Source organism: Chiloscyllium plagiosum, chromosome 3 (assembly GCF_004010195.1).
Source record: "Chiloscyllium plagiosum isolate BGI_BamShark_2017 chromosome 3, ASM401019v2, whole genome shotgun sequence".
NCBI classification, from domain to species: Eukaryota; Metazoa; Chordata; class Chondrichthyes; order Orectolobiformes; family Hemiscylliidae; genus Chiloscyllium; species Chiloscyllium plagiosum.
In genome coordinates this window covers 116,900,368-116,914,414 of record NC_057712.1, presented here as the reverse complement: position 1 = coordinate 116,914,414, position 14,047 = coordinate 116,900,368, and the positions used below count along the sequence as shown (strand labels likewise).

The window sequence follows — 14,047 nt, the reverse complement described above, 5'->3', positions numbered from 1 at the left end:
GGTAGACAAACACAGTTAATAGTAGGGCCTTGGGAGTGGTGTTGAACATAGAGACCGAGCAGTGCAGTTACATAATTCCTTGAAAGTGGTGTCATGGGTAGAGAGGGTGGTGAAGAAAGCATTTGGCATGCTTGGTTTCATCGGTCAGAGTGCTGAGTACAGGAGTTGGGATGTCAAGTTATGGCTGTCGAAAACATTGGTTAAGCAACATTAGGAGTTATGCGTACAATGCTGGTCACTGTGCTATAGGAAGGATGCTATTAAATTGGAAAGGGTGTAAAAAAAGATTTACAAGGATGTTACTGAGATAGGAGGGTTTGAGTAATAAGGAGAGACTGGATAAGCTGGAACATTTTTTTTTCCCTGTAGTGTAGGAGGTTGAGGGTGACCTTCCAGAGGTTTATAAAATCATGTGGGGTAGAGATAACATCAATAGCCAATGTCTTTTCCCCAAGATAGTGGAGTCCAAATCAAGAGGGCATAGGTTTAAGGCAAGAGGGAATATTTTTAACAGGGACTCGAGGTGCAACCTTTTCCACCCAGAGGGTGGTGCATCTATGAAATGAACTACCAGAGGAAGTGGTAGAGGCAAGTATAATTATGAATTTTAAAAATATTTGGATAGATACTTAGATATGAAAGGTTCAGAGGGAAATGGGTCAAATGCTACCAAATGAGGCGAGTTCTGTTCAGGAAATCTGGTCGACTGCATGACTGTCTTTCTTATACATTTTGAACTTTTCTAGTTTTCACCTCTGTCAGCAAGGCCTGAGCAACAGATTCCTCTTTTGTGAAGACTGATGCAAAATATACATTTAATACCTTATCTATGAATCCCACCTCCACGTGTAGTTCCTTTTTTTGGATTTTGGCTCATATGATAGTGTCCATACCTTCGAGCCACCAGTCTCAGATTCAAGTCCCACCTCGCCTGAGCTGTGTAATAACATCTCTGAACAGGTTGATTAGAAGATATATCATCTTTTTGGTCTGTGACTGACCCTACTCCTCACTTAACCTCTCTCTTACTATTTATATGCACATAGTAGAGTTTGGGATTTCCCTTTAAGTTAACTGCTAAACATTTCTCCTGGTTCATCTTTTTTTCCCTTATTTGCTTTTTCACAAACTTTCAATATTCCTGTTGATCCTAAATTGTATTTTCTTCCTTAGATCTGTTATAAGCATATTTTCCCTTTGTAACGTTAATTTCAACCGTCCTATTTGGTCTCTTTTGCTGATAGGAACAGGACTGTGGCCTTTCCTGTTGAAAGCTCAAAATGGGCAATCAGGCACATGGCCTATGTGATTTTTCTCCATTGTTTTAACTGTTTCATAAAATTATATTGAGCAATTTTAATTCAATTTAGTGGGTGGTTACAAAGGAAATGTTAAAATATGTTTTGTATTATTTTCTTGCACTGCTGTTTCTTCCCTTTCTCTCTATACTAATTGTAGTAAAGTCGCTGGATACAGTCTTAAAGTTCTTCACTTTGTTCCTTTCCTCTCCCCTAATTCAGGAACTTTGTGAAGTTGCATTTGTGTCACATAGTTTTAGTTACTTCTCTTGATGAGCATAACCTACACAGTGTTCATTACTATTCCTGCTACATACATTAGTATATGTTATGTCAGGCACCATAAAAATTTGCATGATGGCATCCAAACCAATTTCATTTTTTTTGAAGTGGATTTTTTGGGTACATACCAAAATTATTGATGCTTATGCAATGTTTGGTATTTTTCATGACTATTATAGGACTTATGAAATTATACTGAATGGTGGAACACCTTATGAAAAAGGTTTAGAAGTGGATCCAACAGTTTCCAAGAGAGGTGAGATTTATCTAGTTTATGCAATTATTCCTGATTCCTTTAACCATATACTAACCTAGTTTGCTCCTTCTGCTTTAGCTACTTTTTTTCAACATTTAATGGTGTCCAGAAAACAACCTAAGCTGCTGGTGAAGCTGAGGTCACCAACCAGAAAAATGAGAGCTATTCTCAAGTAGGTATTGATATTTATTTTGAAAGATATATTTTTAGTATGACTAGATCATGGCAACTTAAATAAAGGTTTCCTTTGTGAATATACATTTTCATTGACTATGAAATATAAGTGGACATTGCCCTTATCAAAACAAAGTATGCAAGTAGCGTCAATATTGATTTATGCTTATCGTTCATTTACGATATTCGCAGGATGCGTCAGGGGATGAATTCTTATAGCCGATCTCCCACTTATTTGCCATAACTTAATCTGAGGGGCTACAGATAAACCCCAGAAAATAGTGTGTAAACAGCATGAGGAATAAAATAACAGCAGCAGGCCATTCAGTCCATTGAGCTTACTCCATCATTTAATGTGATCATGGATAATTGAACTCTTCAATGCCTTTAACTCACATTAGCCCCATTACACTTTACACCTTTGTTTTCAAGAATATATCAACCGCTACTTTAAACATAGTTAAAAGACTGAGCTTCTGCAGCCTTCTCAAGTAAAGAGTTCCAAGATTCCCTACCTTCTGAGTATAGAAATTTCTTGGACCTAAGTTACATTTCCTATATCTTTAAATTATGCCTCTTCATTCTCGAGGGGGGCGGGGGCGTATTCGATCTGAGTTACTCATCACATTAATCATAGCCTCTTTTGTAAGCACTGTGTTTATGTGGCAAATCCAGTTAAGTTTCTGGTTAATGGTAACCTCCCCAGGATGTTGATAGTGGGGAAAACAGTGATGTCAACACTATTAAATGTCTACAGGTGGTAGTTAGATTGTCTCTTATTGGTGTTGATCACTGCTTGGCATTTGTGTGGTGCGGATGTTACTTGCTACCTATCAGCCCAAACCTGGATACTGTCCAGAATTTGAACACTGATTACTTCATTTTTTGAGAAATTGCGAATGATGCTGAACATTGTGCAATCATTGGCAAACATCCCCGCTTCCGACCTTACGAAGAAGGGAAGGTAATTGATGAAGTTGCTGAAGATGGTTGGGCTTAGGACACTACCCTGAGGAACTTCTACAGAGATGTCCTGGAGCTGAGATGACTGACCTCCAACAACCACAACCATTTTCCTATGTGTCAGGTATGACTCCAATCAGCCTGATACCCATTGATTCCAGTTTTGCTAGGACTCCTTGATGCTAGGACTTCCTGAAGAAGGGCTTATGCCCGAAATGTCAATTCTCCTGTTCCCTGGATGCTGCCTGACCTGCTGTGCTTTTCCAGCAACACATTTTCAGCTCTGATCTCCAGCATCTGCAGACCCCACTTTCTCCTCCTTGATGCCACACTGGTTGATTGTAGCCTTGATGTCAAGAGCTGTTTGAACCAAGGTTGTAATGAGGTCAGGAACTGAGTGGTCACTGAGCAGGTCATTATTGAGCAGGTGCTGCTTGGTAACGCTGTTGATTGAGAGTAAGCGGATGGGGCAGTAATTGGCTGGGTTGGATTTATCCTGCCTTTTATCTACAGGACATACGAAGACAACTTTCCACATTGTCAGGTAGATGCCAATATTGTAACTGTACTGGAAAAGCTTGGGCTAGGCGTGCAGCAAATTCTGGAGCACAAGTCTTTTGTATGTTGTCATGGTCAATAGCCTTTGCAGTATCCGGTGCCTCCGATCATTGCTTGATATGGAGTGAATCAAATTGGCTGAAGATTGGTTCCTATATTGTGGGGGGAACTGAAGGACGTAGTTTGGGCTGAAGATTGTAGCGAATGCTTCAGCTTCATCTTTTGCACTGATGTGCTGGGCTTTTCTATCATTGATGACTGGGATATTTGAGGAGCCTGCTCCTCCAGTGAGTTGTTTAATTTTCCACCACCATTCTGGATTGAATGTAGCAGGACTGCAGAGCTTAGATCTGATCCATTGGTTGTGGGATTGCTTAGCTGTGTCTGTTACTTGCTACTTATGCAGTTTGACATTTAAGTAGTCCTGGTTAGTACCTTCACCAGGTTGACACCTCATTTTCGGGTATGACTGGTGCTGCTTCTGGCATGTCCTCCTGCACTCTCCAGAAAACCATGGCTGATCCTCTGGATTGATGGAAATGGTTGAGTGGGGGATATGCCGGGCCATGCTGATTATGCTGTTGATGGCTGACAGCACCTCATGGATGCTCAGTCTTGTGTTGCTAGATCTGTTCCAACTCTATCCTATTTCGCACAGTGATATTGCCACACAAGATAATGGAGGTTGCCATCAAAGTGGAGATGGGACTTGGTCTCCACAGGGAGATGGTTTGCGTACCGGGGATCCACGCATAGCTTGGTGCAGCCACACACAAAGGTGGCCATCAGGGTGAAGGTAGCATTTGGTGTGTTTTCTCCCCCTTTGTCTAGATCTTTGTACATGGTATCCCTTTGGATACAGGTCGAGAGTGTGATGTCGGAAAAGCACAGCAGGCCAGGTAGCATCCGAGGAGCGGGAGAATCGACGTTTCAGGCATGAGTCCTTTATCAAGAATTAGCTCATGCCAGAAACGTTGATTATCCTGCTCCTCGGCTGCTGCTTGACCTACTGTGCTTTTCCAGCACCACACTCTCAACTCTGATCTTCAGCATCTGTAGTCCTCACTTTCTCCTAGTCCCTTCGGATATGGTCCATCTTTGATCTCCACATGAAGTGGAAGATGGCCTGGTAACTGCAGCGGCGCAGGTTCGGGGTATAGGCCAGACCTGCATCACTTATAACAAGGAGAAAGTGAGGACTGCAGATGCTGGAGATCAAAGTTGAAACTTTATTGCTGGAACAGCACAGCAGGTCAGGCAGCATCCAGGGAACAGGAGATTCGACTTTTCGGGCACAGGCCCTTCTTCAGTTTCCTGAAGAAGGGCCTGTGCCCGAAACGTCGAATCTCCTGTTCCCTGGATGCTGCCTGACCTGCTGTGCTGTTCCAGCAATAAAGTTTCAACTCACTTATAACAACACTCAGAGTACCTCACACTTAATGACCAGTTTTTTACCTGACAGAGAGGGCGACCCATGCTCCCATCGGCCCAGTTTCAGCCTCACTTTAGTGACACACTCCTCCCAAGACTTGGCGCACGCCCCAGCCCCTCCAAACCAAATACTCAGCACCTTCAGGTGGCCTGTCCTTACCATTGGGGGGATAGAGGATTGGTCAGCCCAGTTTCCAAAGAGCACGGTCTCACTCTTGCCATGATTTACCTTGGCCCCTGAGGCCTGTTCAAACTGGTCACAGATGCACAAGAGTCTGTGTACTGACAGTGGATCCAAATGGAAAATGGCAGCGTCATTCATGTACAGGGAGTCCTTGACCTGTAGGCCCCCACTGCCACGAATAGTCACTGCTCTCAGGCTTGTATCCTTCCTGATGGACTTGGCAAATGGCTTTATACAGCACATAAACAAAGCAGGAGTGAGTGGCAGCCCTGCCTGACTCCAGATCTGATTGAAAAGCTTTCTGATTCCCGCTCAATGATTGAGACTGCACTAATGATGTTGGTGTAGAGCAGTCAGATCCAATTGCGGATTACCTCCCCAAGCCCATTTTGGAGAGAACACCTCTTATGTACATGTGCGATATCCTGGTTCAGCCTAATGAGGCAAGTGTCCATCCCCTTGTCCTACATGTAGGTGATTGCATCCCTGAGTAGTGCGACACTCTTAGCGCAGGTTTGGTCGGCCTGAATCACCGATCCCAGAGCAGATGTGACCCAGTTGGTAATGATCTTTGATAAGAATTTGTAATCCACATTTAACAGTGAGATTGGTCGCCAACTTCTAATTTCCTCCCTCTTCACCTTCTGCTTATAGATGAGAGTGATGATGCCTTTCCTCATGGATTCGCTCATGGTACCTGCCAGAGGTATACTGACATATACCTCCAGCAGGTCCTGCCCAATCAAGTCCCATAAAGCAGAATAGAACTCAACTGGTAAGCCATCGCTTCCAGGAGTTTTATTATTTTCAAAGGTTTTGAGGGCCTTGGTTAGCTCATCCAGAGACAGCGGCTGGTCCAGCCTCTCCCGCGTTTTGTCATCTAAGACCTCCATGATAGAGGACAGGAACAACTGGGAGACCACGCTGCTGGTGGGCTTCATGTCATACAGTCTGGCATCGAAAGATTTGCTGATCCTCATGATGTCAGACTGAGATAACATTTTCGAGCCATCATCTTCCTTCAGGCTGCTGAGTACAGAACTCTCCTTGTGCACCTTCTGCAAAAAGAAACATGAGCACGTCTCGTCCTGCTCCACAGAGTGGACCGTGGAATGGAAGATTATCTTGGAGGCCTCCAAAGCAAAGAGTGAGGTTTGCTGGCCCTTCATCTCCTGGAGATCCTCCATGATATTGACCCCCATTGTCTGCAGCAGGAGTAGGTTCTGCATATTTTCCTGGAGTTTTGACAGTTTACCCCACATCTCTCTTACCTTCTGCACACCTTTGAGGATAAAGAACCTCTTGATGTTCGCTTTGACCATTTCTCACCAACTGGGGGTCAACAACTTCGCATTCAACTTCTATGTTCCCTTGCCAGCTCGCTGCTCATCCTGCTGGTGACAGTTGGCCAGCAGGAGGCAATGGTCAGAGAAGAACACCGCTTGACGTTGGCGGATCTGACCAAGGACGCTCGGGACACAAACAGGTAATCTGTCCTTGAGCGGACAGATCTGTCACCCCGTGACCAGGTGTATCTATGCTGTGCTCCATCTGCAAGGGTCCTGAAGACATCGTGCAGCAGTCTCCGACTAGAATGACCAGCCTGGACATAGCCAGCAACAGTGGAATTTGCTGCAGGATGGCCAACCACTCACTGTTTCTCGCTGGGGCATACACATTAATAAGTCTCAGGGGAGCATTTCTGTACATAACGTCTGTGATGAGGAGGCGCCCACCCACCACCTCCTTAACCTTGGGGATGATGATGTTGCGTGCTCGCAGCAGGATACCAGGCTGGAGGAGCAGTTTTCATTTCCCCCCGACCAAATTGACGGCCGATGGGCGCTCAAGATTAACCATTTCCTCAACAAGCTCACAGTTGTTGAATCCTGAAAACATTGAGGAGCTCAAAAGGGATAACGCAGGTTGGAGAACTGTGAAGCCCCTCTTTGAGTCTCCAGTGGACTGGTGGGAAATGGCTAAGAAAGCCAACATGGAGACACACCATGCAGAAGATTTAATGCTATGCATGTTAATGCTGGCAATTTTAACCCATTTTAAAGTTTATAAGGTTACCAGTGTCCATTCACCAACGGTTGTGTCACTGGAGTGGCTGTCTGCATCCCTGTGGTGTGGGCGAACTGTTGGACCCTCGCAGGACTAAGGTAGCTGTCCAGTTCCTCCCTAGAGCCATTTCCCCGGTCTGGTGGCATCAGGCTGAGACCAGGGTCAGCAGAGTCCAGTTCTGAGTCTGACAGATGGACTGTCAGAGGATCGCAACTCCCAAATGCTGTGGTGCAGTAGGTATGCCCTGGTTCTCAGCAGTTGGGGCTGGGCATTACCAGTCCCCTCAGAGGGTCCGTCATTTCCAGGTTGGGGGGTACTACTCTCCACTTCCCCCATGGCGCTCAGCCTCTTTTTCTGATCGTGGCTATCCTTTCCCCCCCTTTGCTATCAGAGGAGCTGCTGATGTCATCCTCATGTAGCTATGTTTTCCCATTTTGCTATGAGGTTTTGAGGGTCTGGTGGGTTTTCCTTCTCCTGTATTTCACCGGTATCCACTCCTCCGCCTCTTTGGTTTCCTCCTCTTCCATTGACTCCCATCTGTCTAGCTGGAGGTTAGTTTGGTTGCTGTGCCTCCACACTAACTGCTGTATAAAGTTAGGGAACGGTTTACCGAGCATCACAGCCAGATCTGCAGGGGCTGACTGGACCTCCCAGTCACCGCCCATTTCAATTCCCCCAACAACTCCCTTTCCGACATGACCATCCTTGGCTTCCTCCATTGCCAAAGAGAAAGTGAGGACTGCAGATGCTGGAGATCAGATGGAGGAAGAGCGCCTCATCTTCCGCCTAAGAATCCTCCAACTACAAGGGATGAACTCAGCAACACGACGGTTGGAGGAAGAGCGCCTCATCTTCCGCCTAGGAATCCTCCAACTACAAGGGATGAACTCAGCAACACGACGGTTGGAGGAATTCTCCTGTTCCTTGGATGCTACCTGACCTGCTGCGCTTTTCCAGCAACACATTTTCAGCTTCCTCCATTGCCAAAACAAACCACAGCTCCTATTGGAGGAACAACACCTTATCTTTCACCTGGGCATTCTACAGCCCCGAGAATTCCACACTGAGTTCTCCAATTTCAAATAACCTCCCTCCTCATCCTCTGACACCATTCGTAGCTCCTACCCCTCTCTGCCACTGCTCTCTGCCATCAACTGGATTCATTCCTTCCATTGACTAACCAGGTCATACCCTCTACCTGTTTTCACCTATCCCCACTTCACCACCCTGCCCCCGCCATCCCCTTTTTCTACAGCTCCCCCTGTACCCACCCACAGTCCTGAAGAAGGGTTACAGACGAAACGTCAACTTCTCCATCTCCTGATGCTGCCTGATTTGCTGTGTTCTTCCAGACTCCTACCTGTCTGTTCCACTCCAGCCTGCTCTTCTTTCTGGGTGCCTCTTGACTCAGTTCTGTTGCTGGATGGTGGTGCCTTCTGTTGCTGGATGGTGGTGCCTTGCTGATCCTTGGCATCCACGGCACACATTGCCGCCGCCCGTCCCCCCATTTTGGGCAGGCCTTGTACATTGGCCTACTTCTCCACACAGGTTACAGCTTTTGGAGACCTTGCAGTCCTTGGTCAGGTTGTTTGCAGTTCCAACAAACGGTCACCTTACAGTCCGCCGCCATGTGCCCTTCCCTCCCGCAGGTTCAGCACACTCTAGGCAGCCCTGCATACGTCGGGTAGCCTCTGCTTCCTCCATTCGCGAGGCTGGAGGGTGATGGAGGATGTTCCCATGGCATCCACCTTCAGGGTCACCTTGACCAGTTGTTTACTGGTCCAGATTCCAAACAGGTCTACAACGTCGGGAAGGTAAGGATGTCTGCTGCTGGGACGTGTGGGATGTACGTATGGATTGTAATATTCCTGATCCTCATGCAGGGAGAACATACATTGGCGCTGCAGACAGGATGGAGAACAGAGCCTCTTTTTCCTCAAATATCTTCTGGAGACATTCACATTGCTTCACGCTCCTGAAGGTCACATTGAAATATCCACTGCTGTGAAAATCCTGTAGGCAGTTGGTGTCTGCTGTTTGGAACCCACGAGAAAAGTCGGATCGACCAGTGTACATTCTTCCACCTTCTTCACAGTCTTCCGGATTGTGTTCTGGACTCCCTGGCCTGGGCCATGGGTGGCTGCTGAGGGCATTGCTCCACTTTGGATTTCCCCGAGTTAGCATTAGTCCGAAGCCAACATGAAGATTCACCAAGAACAGGTCAGTTCAATCCAACATCCAATCACAATCCAGCGACCGCAGTTTGCCAATGTGACAGTGACCCATTCATTCCTACTCTTTGTTTTATGTCTGTTAGCCAATCTTTAATCTGTATTAGTACAATGCCTTCTATACCATGTGTTTTATTTTGATATCCAAACTCCTGTGGGAAACCTGTGGGAAATCCAAATATACCATATGCGTTGAGTCCACTTTATCAATTTTCTTCATAAATCATCAAAAGTTTGTCAACAAGGGTGATTTTCCACTTGCAAATTCATCCAGATTAAGACCAATCAGATTACTTTTATTCAAATGTCCATTTGTCACATCCTTACTGATGGTTTCTAGCATTTTCCATTCTACTTATATCAGGCTGATGGGTCTGTAGTCCCCTGATATTTGCTCTTAAATAGCTGGTTAACATTTGCAAGCTTCCAATCTGCAGGAATCATTCTGGAATCTACAGAGCTTTGGAAGATGATTGCCAGTCCATCGACTATCCAGGGTTTCTCCAGATAGACAAGTGTCACTGTGAAAATAAGCTCCCTAGGTTAAGTAGATTGAGCTGATGCAAACTTGGACAAAAGAGTTGAACTTAAGAGGAGGAAGAAGGAAAACTTGCCTTCACTAATGTGCTGCCACTATTTAATAAAGATAGTAAGGAAAAGCCAGGGAACTACTGACTGGTGAGCCTGACATCAGTGGTGGGCAAGTTGTTGGACGGAATCCTCAGGGACAGGATTTACACATATTTGGAAAGGCAAGGACTGATTATGGAGAGTCAGCATGGCTTTGTGCATGGGAAATGAGTTTTTTTTGAATAAGTAAAAAAGAGGATTGACGAGGGCAGAGCAGTGGACGTGATCTACAGTAGTCCTCCCATATCTGCAGGGAATAAGTTCCAAGACCTACCATGCCCAAAACCGCGGATAGGAGCGAACTCATTCATTTAATTGGGAAATTTACCTTCCTGGCAGCTCCCAGTCCCTGGTTCTGGAAGGTTCCCTATAATATGTTCAGGCTGCGTTAAACTGCGGGTAACTGAAACCGCGGAAAATGATTCCATGGATACGAGGGTCACCCTGTTTATGGACTTCAGTAAGGCGTTCGACAAGGTTCCTTGTGGGAGACTGGCTAGCAAGGTTAGATCTCACGGAATACAGGGAGAATTAGCCATTTGGATACAGAGCTGGCTCAAAGGTAGAAGACACGGTGGTGTTGGAGGGTTGCTTTTCCGGCTGGAGGCCTGTGACCAGTGGAATGTCACAAGGATCGTTGCTGGGTCCACTACCTTTCGTCATTTATATAAAAGATTTGAATGTGAAGAAAGGAGATATAGCTTGCACGTTTGCAGGTGACATCAAAATGGACAGCAAAGAAGGTACCTCAGAGTACAACAGGATCTTGATCCAATGGGCCAGTGGCCTGAGGAGTGGCAGATGGAGTTTAATTTAGAAAAATGCAAGGTGCTGCATTTTGGAAAAGCAAATCAGAGCAGGACTTATACTCTTAATGATAAGATTCTAGGGAGTGTTACTGAACAAAGAGACCTTGGAGTTCAGGTTCATACTTACTTGAAAGTACAGTTTCAGGTAGATAGGATAGTGAAGAAAGCGTTTGGTATGCTTTCCTTTGTTGGTCAGAGCATTGAGTACAGGAGTTGGGAGGTCATGTTGTGTCTGTACAGGATATTGATTAGGCCACTTTTGGTGTATTGTGTGCAGTTCTGGTCTCCTTCCTATTGGAAAGATGTTGGAAACTTGAAAGGATTCAGAAAAGATTTATAAGGATTTTGCCAGGGTTGGAGGATTTGAGCTGTAGGGAGAGGCTGAATAGGCTGATTTCCCTGGAGTGTCGGAGGCTGAGGGGTGACCTTGTGGAGGCTTATAAAATCATGAGGGGCATGGATAGTCTTTTCTCTGGGTGGAGGAGTTCAGATCTAGAGGGCATAGGTTTAGGTTGAGAGGGGAAGGATATAAAAGAGATCTCCGGGACAACATTTTCATACAGAGGAATGAGCTGCCAGATGAAGTGGTGGAGACTGGTTCAATTGCAGCATTTGAAAGGCACCTGGATGGGTATATGAATAGGAAGGGTTTGGAGGGATATGGACTAAGTGCTGGCAAATGGGACTAAATTAGGTTGGGATAGCTGGTGAGCATATACATGTTGGACCAAAAGGCCTGTTTCTGTGCTATACTTCTCTGTGTGTCTATGACCATGCTGCATTTGATTGAGGAGCCCGAGCTAAATTGGAGTCATTGGAAATTTGGGGGAAAAGTCTGTGTCATACTTGGCACATAGGAAGATGATTATGGCTGTTGAACCTACATCATTCTTAGTCCCATGATGTCATTGTAGGGGTTTGTCAGGGTAGTTTTGTAGGCCCAACACCTTCAACTTTGCATCATTTTCCTTCTTTCGTAATGTCAGACGTGGAAATGTTCACTGATTGCACTATGTTCAGCCCAACTCAAACTTTCTCAGATACTGAATCAGCCTGTGTCTAAACGCAGCAAGACCTGAACTGAATTGGGTCTTTAATTAGGTTCAATCAGAGATCCCTGGCTGACAGATAAGAACAGGAGTGTCAGACAACTTATTCACTCTGAGAGTTGGCTCTGAGAGAGCTGGACCAGTGGCAAGGACTCTTGCACTGACTACTGACAAGTAACACATGTCACACACATACCAGGTAATGACTATCTCCAGCAAGAGAGAATTACCATAGCTCCATGGTTTTGATGGCATTATCATCACTGAATTTTCCATCATCAGCATCAGTGATGAGAAACTGAATTGGACTAACCAATAAGTACTGTGGCTACAAAAGCAGGTCAGAGGCTGGAAATTTTGGGAATTCTGCAATAAGTCTGGTGAACTTCCAATGTCCTCCCTCTATGGTAATTATATCTTTTCAGAGATATTAAGATGACCAGGCTCCTATATAATTAAAGCAAGACTTCACTATTTTAGTCCTTAAAAATTCTTGAAATGAAGGCTAACGATCCATTTACTATCCTAATTGTATGCTACATCTGAATGTTAGCCTTCACTGTCTTATTGACACGTCCTTTTGCATTTGTACACTGTCTAATTATCGATTTGAGTGGATGCGTGTTGCTCCAACAAAACTCAAACTCAATACTGTCTAGTAAAAAGCAGCTCACCAGATTGGCACCACACCCACTGCCTCCAACATTGACTCCTTTCATCACCAAGGTATAGTAGCAGCAATGTGTGCCATTTATATTGCATCGATTCACCAAACTTTCTTGGACAGCAGTTTCTAAGCACATGACCTGCACTTTCTAGAATAAACAGGTGAGCAGGTCCATGGAAACACTATGTCTTGCATGTTCCCCTCCACGCCACCCACCATCTTGACTTCAAACTGTTTTCCTGTTACTGTGTCAAAGTCCTGCGTACTGCCTGCACCATAAGGACTTCAGTGGTTCAAAACAGCAGCTCACCATGACTTTATCAGTGATAATTATGAATGTGCAATATATATTGTCCTAGCCAGCAATGCCCATATCTCATGAATGACTTTTTCTTCTGAAAGGGAAGGAGGCAAAGGGATTTCTTTCACAGCCACATGAAATGTGATTTGTTGCTTTAAATTACTGAGGTGGGACAGAAATTGAAATAATTGCACAGAGGGTGCAATCCTGTCACCAAGTCACCCTTGATGTACACATGAAGAGTCCTTGCCACTGATCCAGTTCCCTCAGAGCTAGCTCTGAAAGTGAGCAAGATGTCTGACACCCCTGTTCTTATCTGTCAGCCAGGAGTCCCTGATTGGGTCAGATTAACAACCCCAATCAGGGAACTCATATTCAAATTTTAAGATGCCCCAATTTGTTCAATTGTGTGTGTGTGCCTGGTCTTCAATGAATTCATTGTGTTTTGAGAATATGAATAAATTTCAAGACATTCCTATCTTTGGAGAGTTTGCAGAAAAACCAGTCAGATATGCTCTGCACAAGGAGATTTGTGTAAGATTTTGAAATATTGAGTCTTTATTTTCCTTATCTGGAAACCGATACCCAAGCAAAATACTTGAGCTTCATTGTGATGTCATACGTACAGGATCATGATAGTGTTATTTCATTGCACTGTGACAACACAATGCGTATAAAGAACAGAAGACTACAATGCTTCTGTTTCTCAGATACGAAATCAGCCCAAATGCAGCGACACCTGGCTGACCTGGTTACAATCACCACAGAAACTGAGTTGAAGCAACTCAAAATCAAACTGTAAGAAAAACACATGTAGATTAGGGAGTAGATGATATATTCAAAGACTTTAGAGATAGATAGTTTGGCTACAGGTTGGATTTTACAAGGAAGGATGGGTTAAACCTTTTTTTAATTGAGTGTATTTATGATAGCTGACGTGACGGAAATGAGACAATACAGAAGAGGGAAAACCACTTGAGGCAGTGGTAGTTGGATTTTTGTTAAGCAAAGAGTTAAAAAGTTTTTGGGATAGGTGGGGATGTTGATTTGCCATTAAAATCAGGATCAGCTAATAGTCTTAGTAAATGGCAAAACAAGATTAAGGGGCTGAATGGCCTCTTCCTGCTTCTGATTTGTATATTCCTTT

At 44.7% G+C, this 14,047-nt stretch overlaps 1 protein-coding gene across 1 annotated transcript in view; it reads left to right on the top strand.

Moving 5' to 3' along the window:
* The window catches only part of nphp1 (nephronophthisis 1), a 151,044-nt gene that overhangs the window by 118,300 nt on the left and 18,697 nt on the right, over positions 1-14,047 (top strand). The window contains exons 16-17 of the mRNA XM_043687174.1: positions 1,760-1,836; positions 1,915-2,008. Of these exons, the coding sequence (XP_043543109.1) occupies positions 1,760-1,836; positions 1,915-2,008 (171 nt within the window). The remainder of the gene's footprint in view (positions 1-1,759; positions 1,837-1,914; positions 2,009-14,047) is intronic.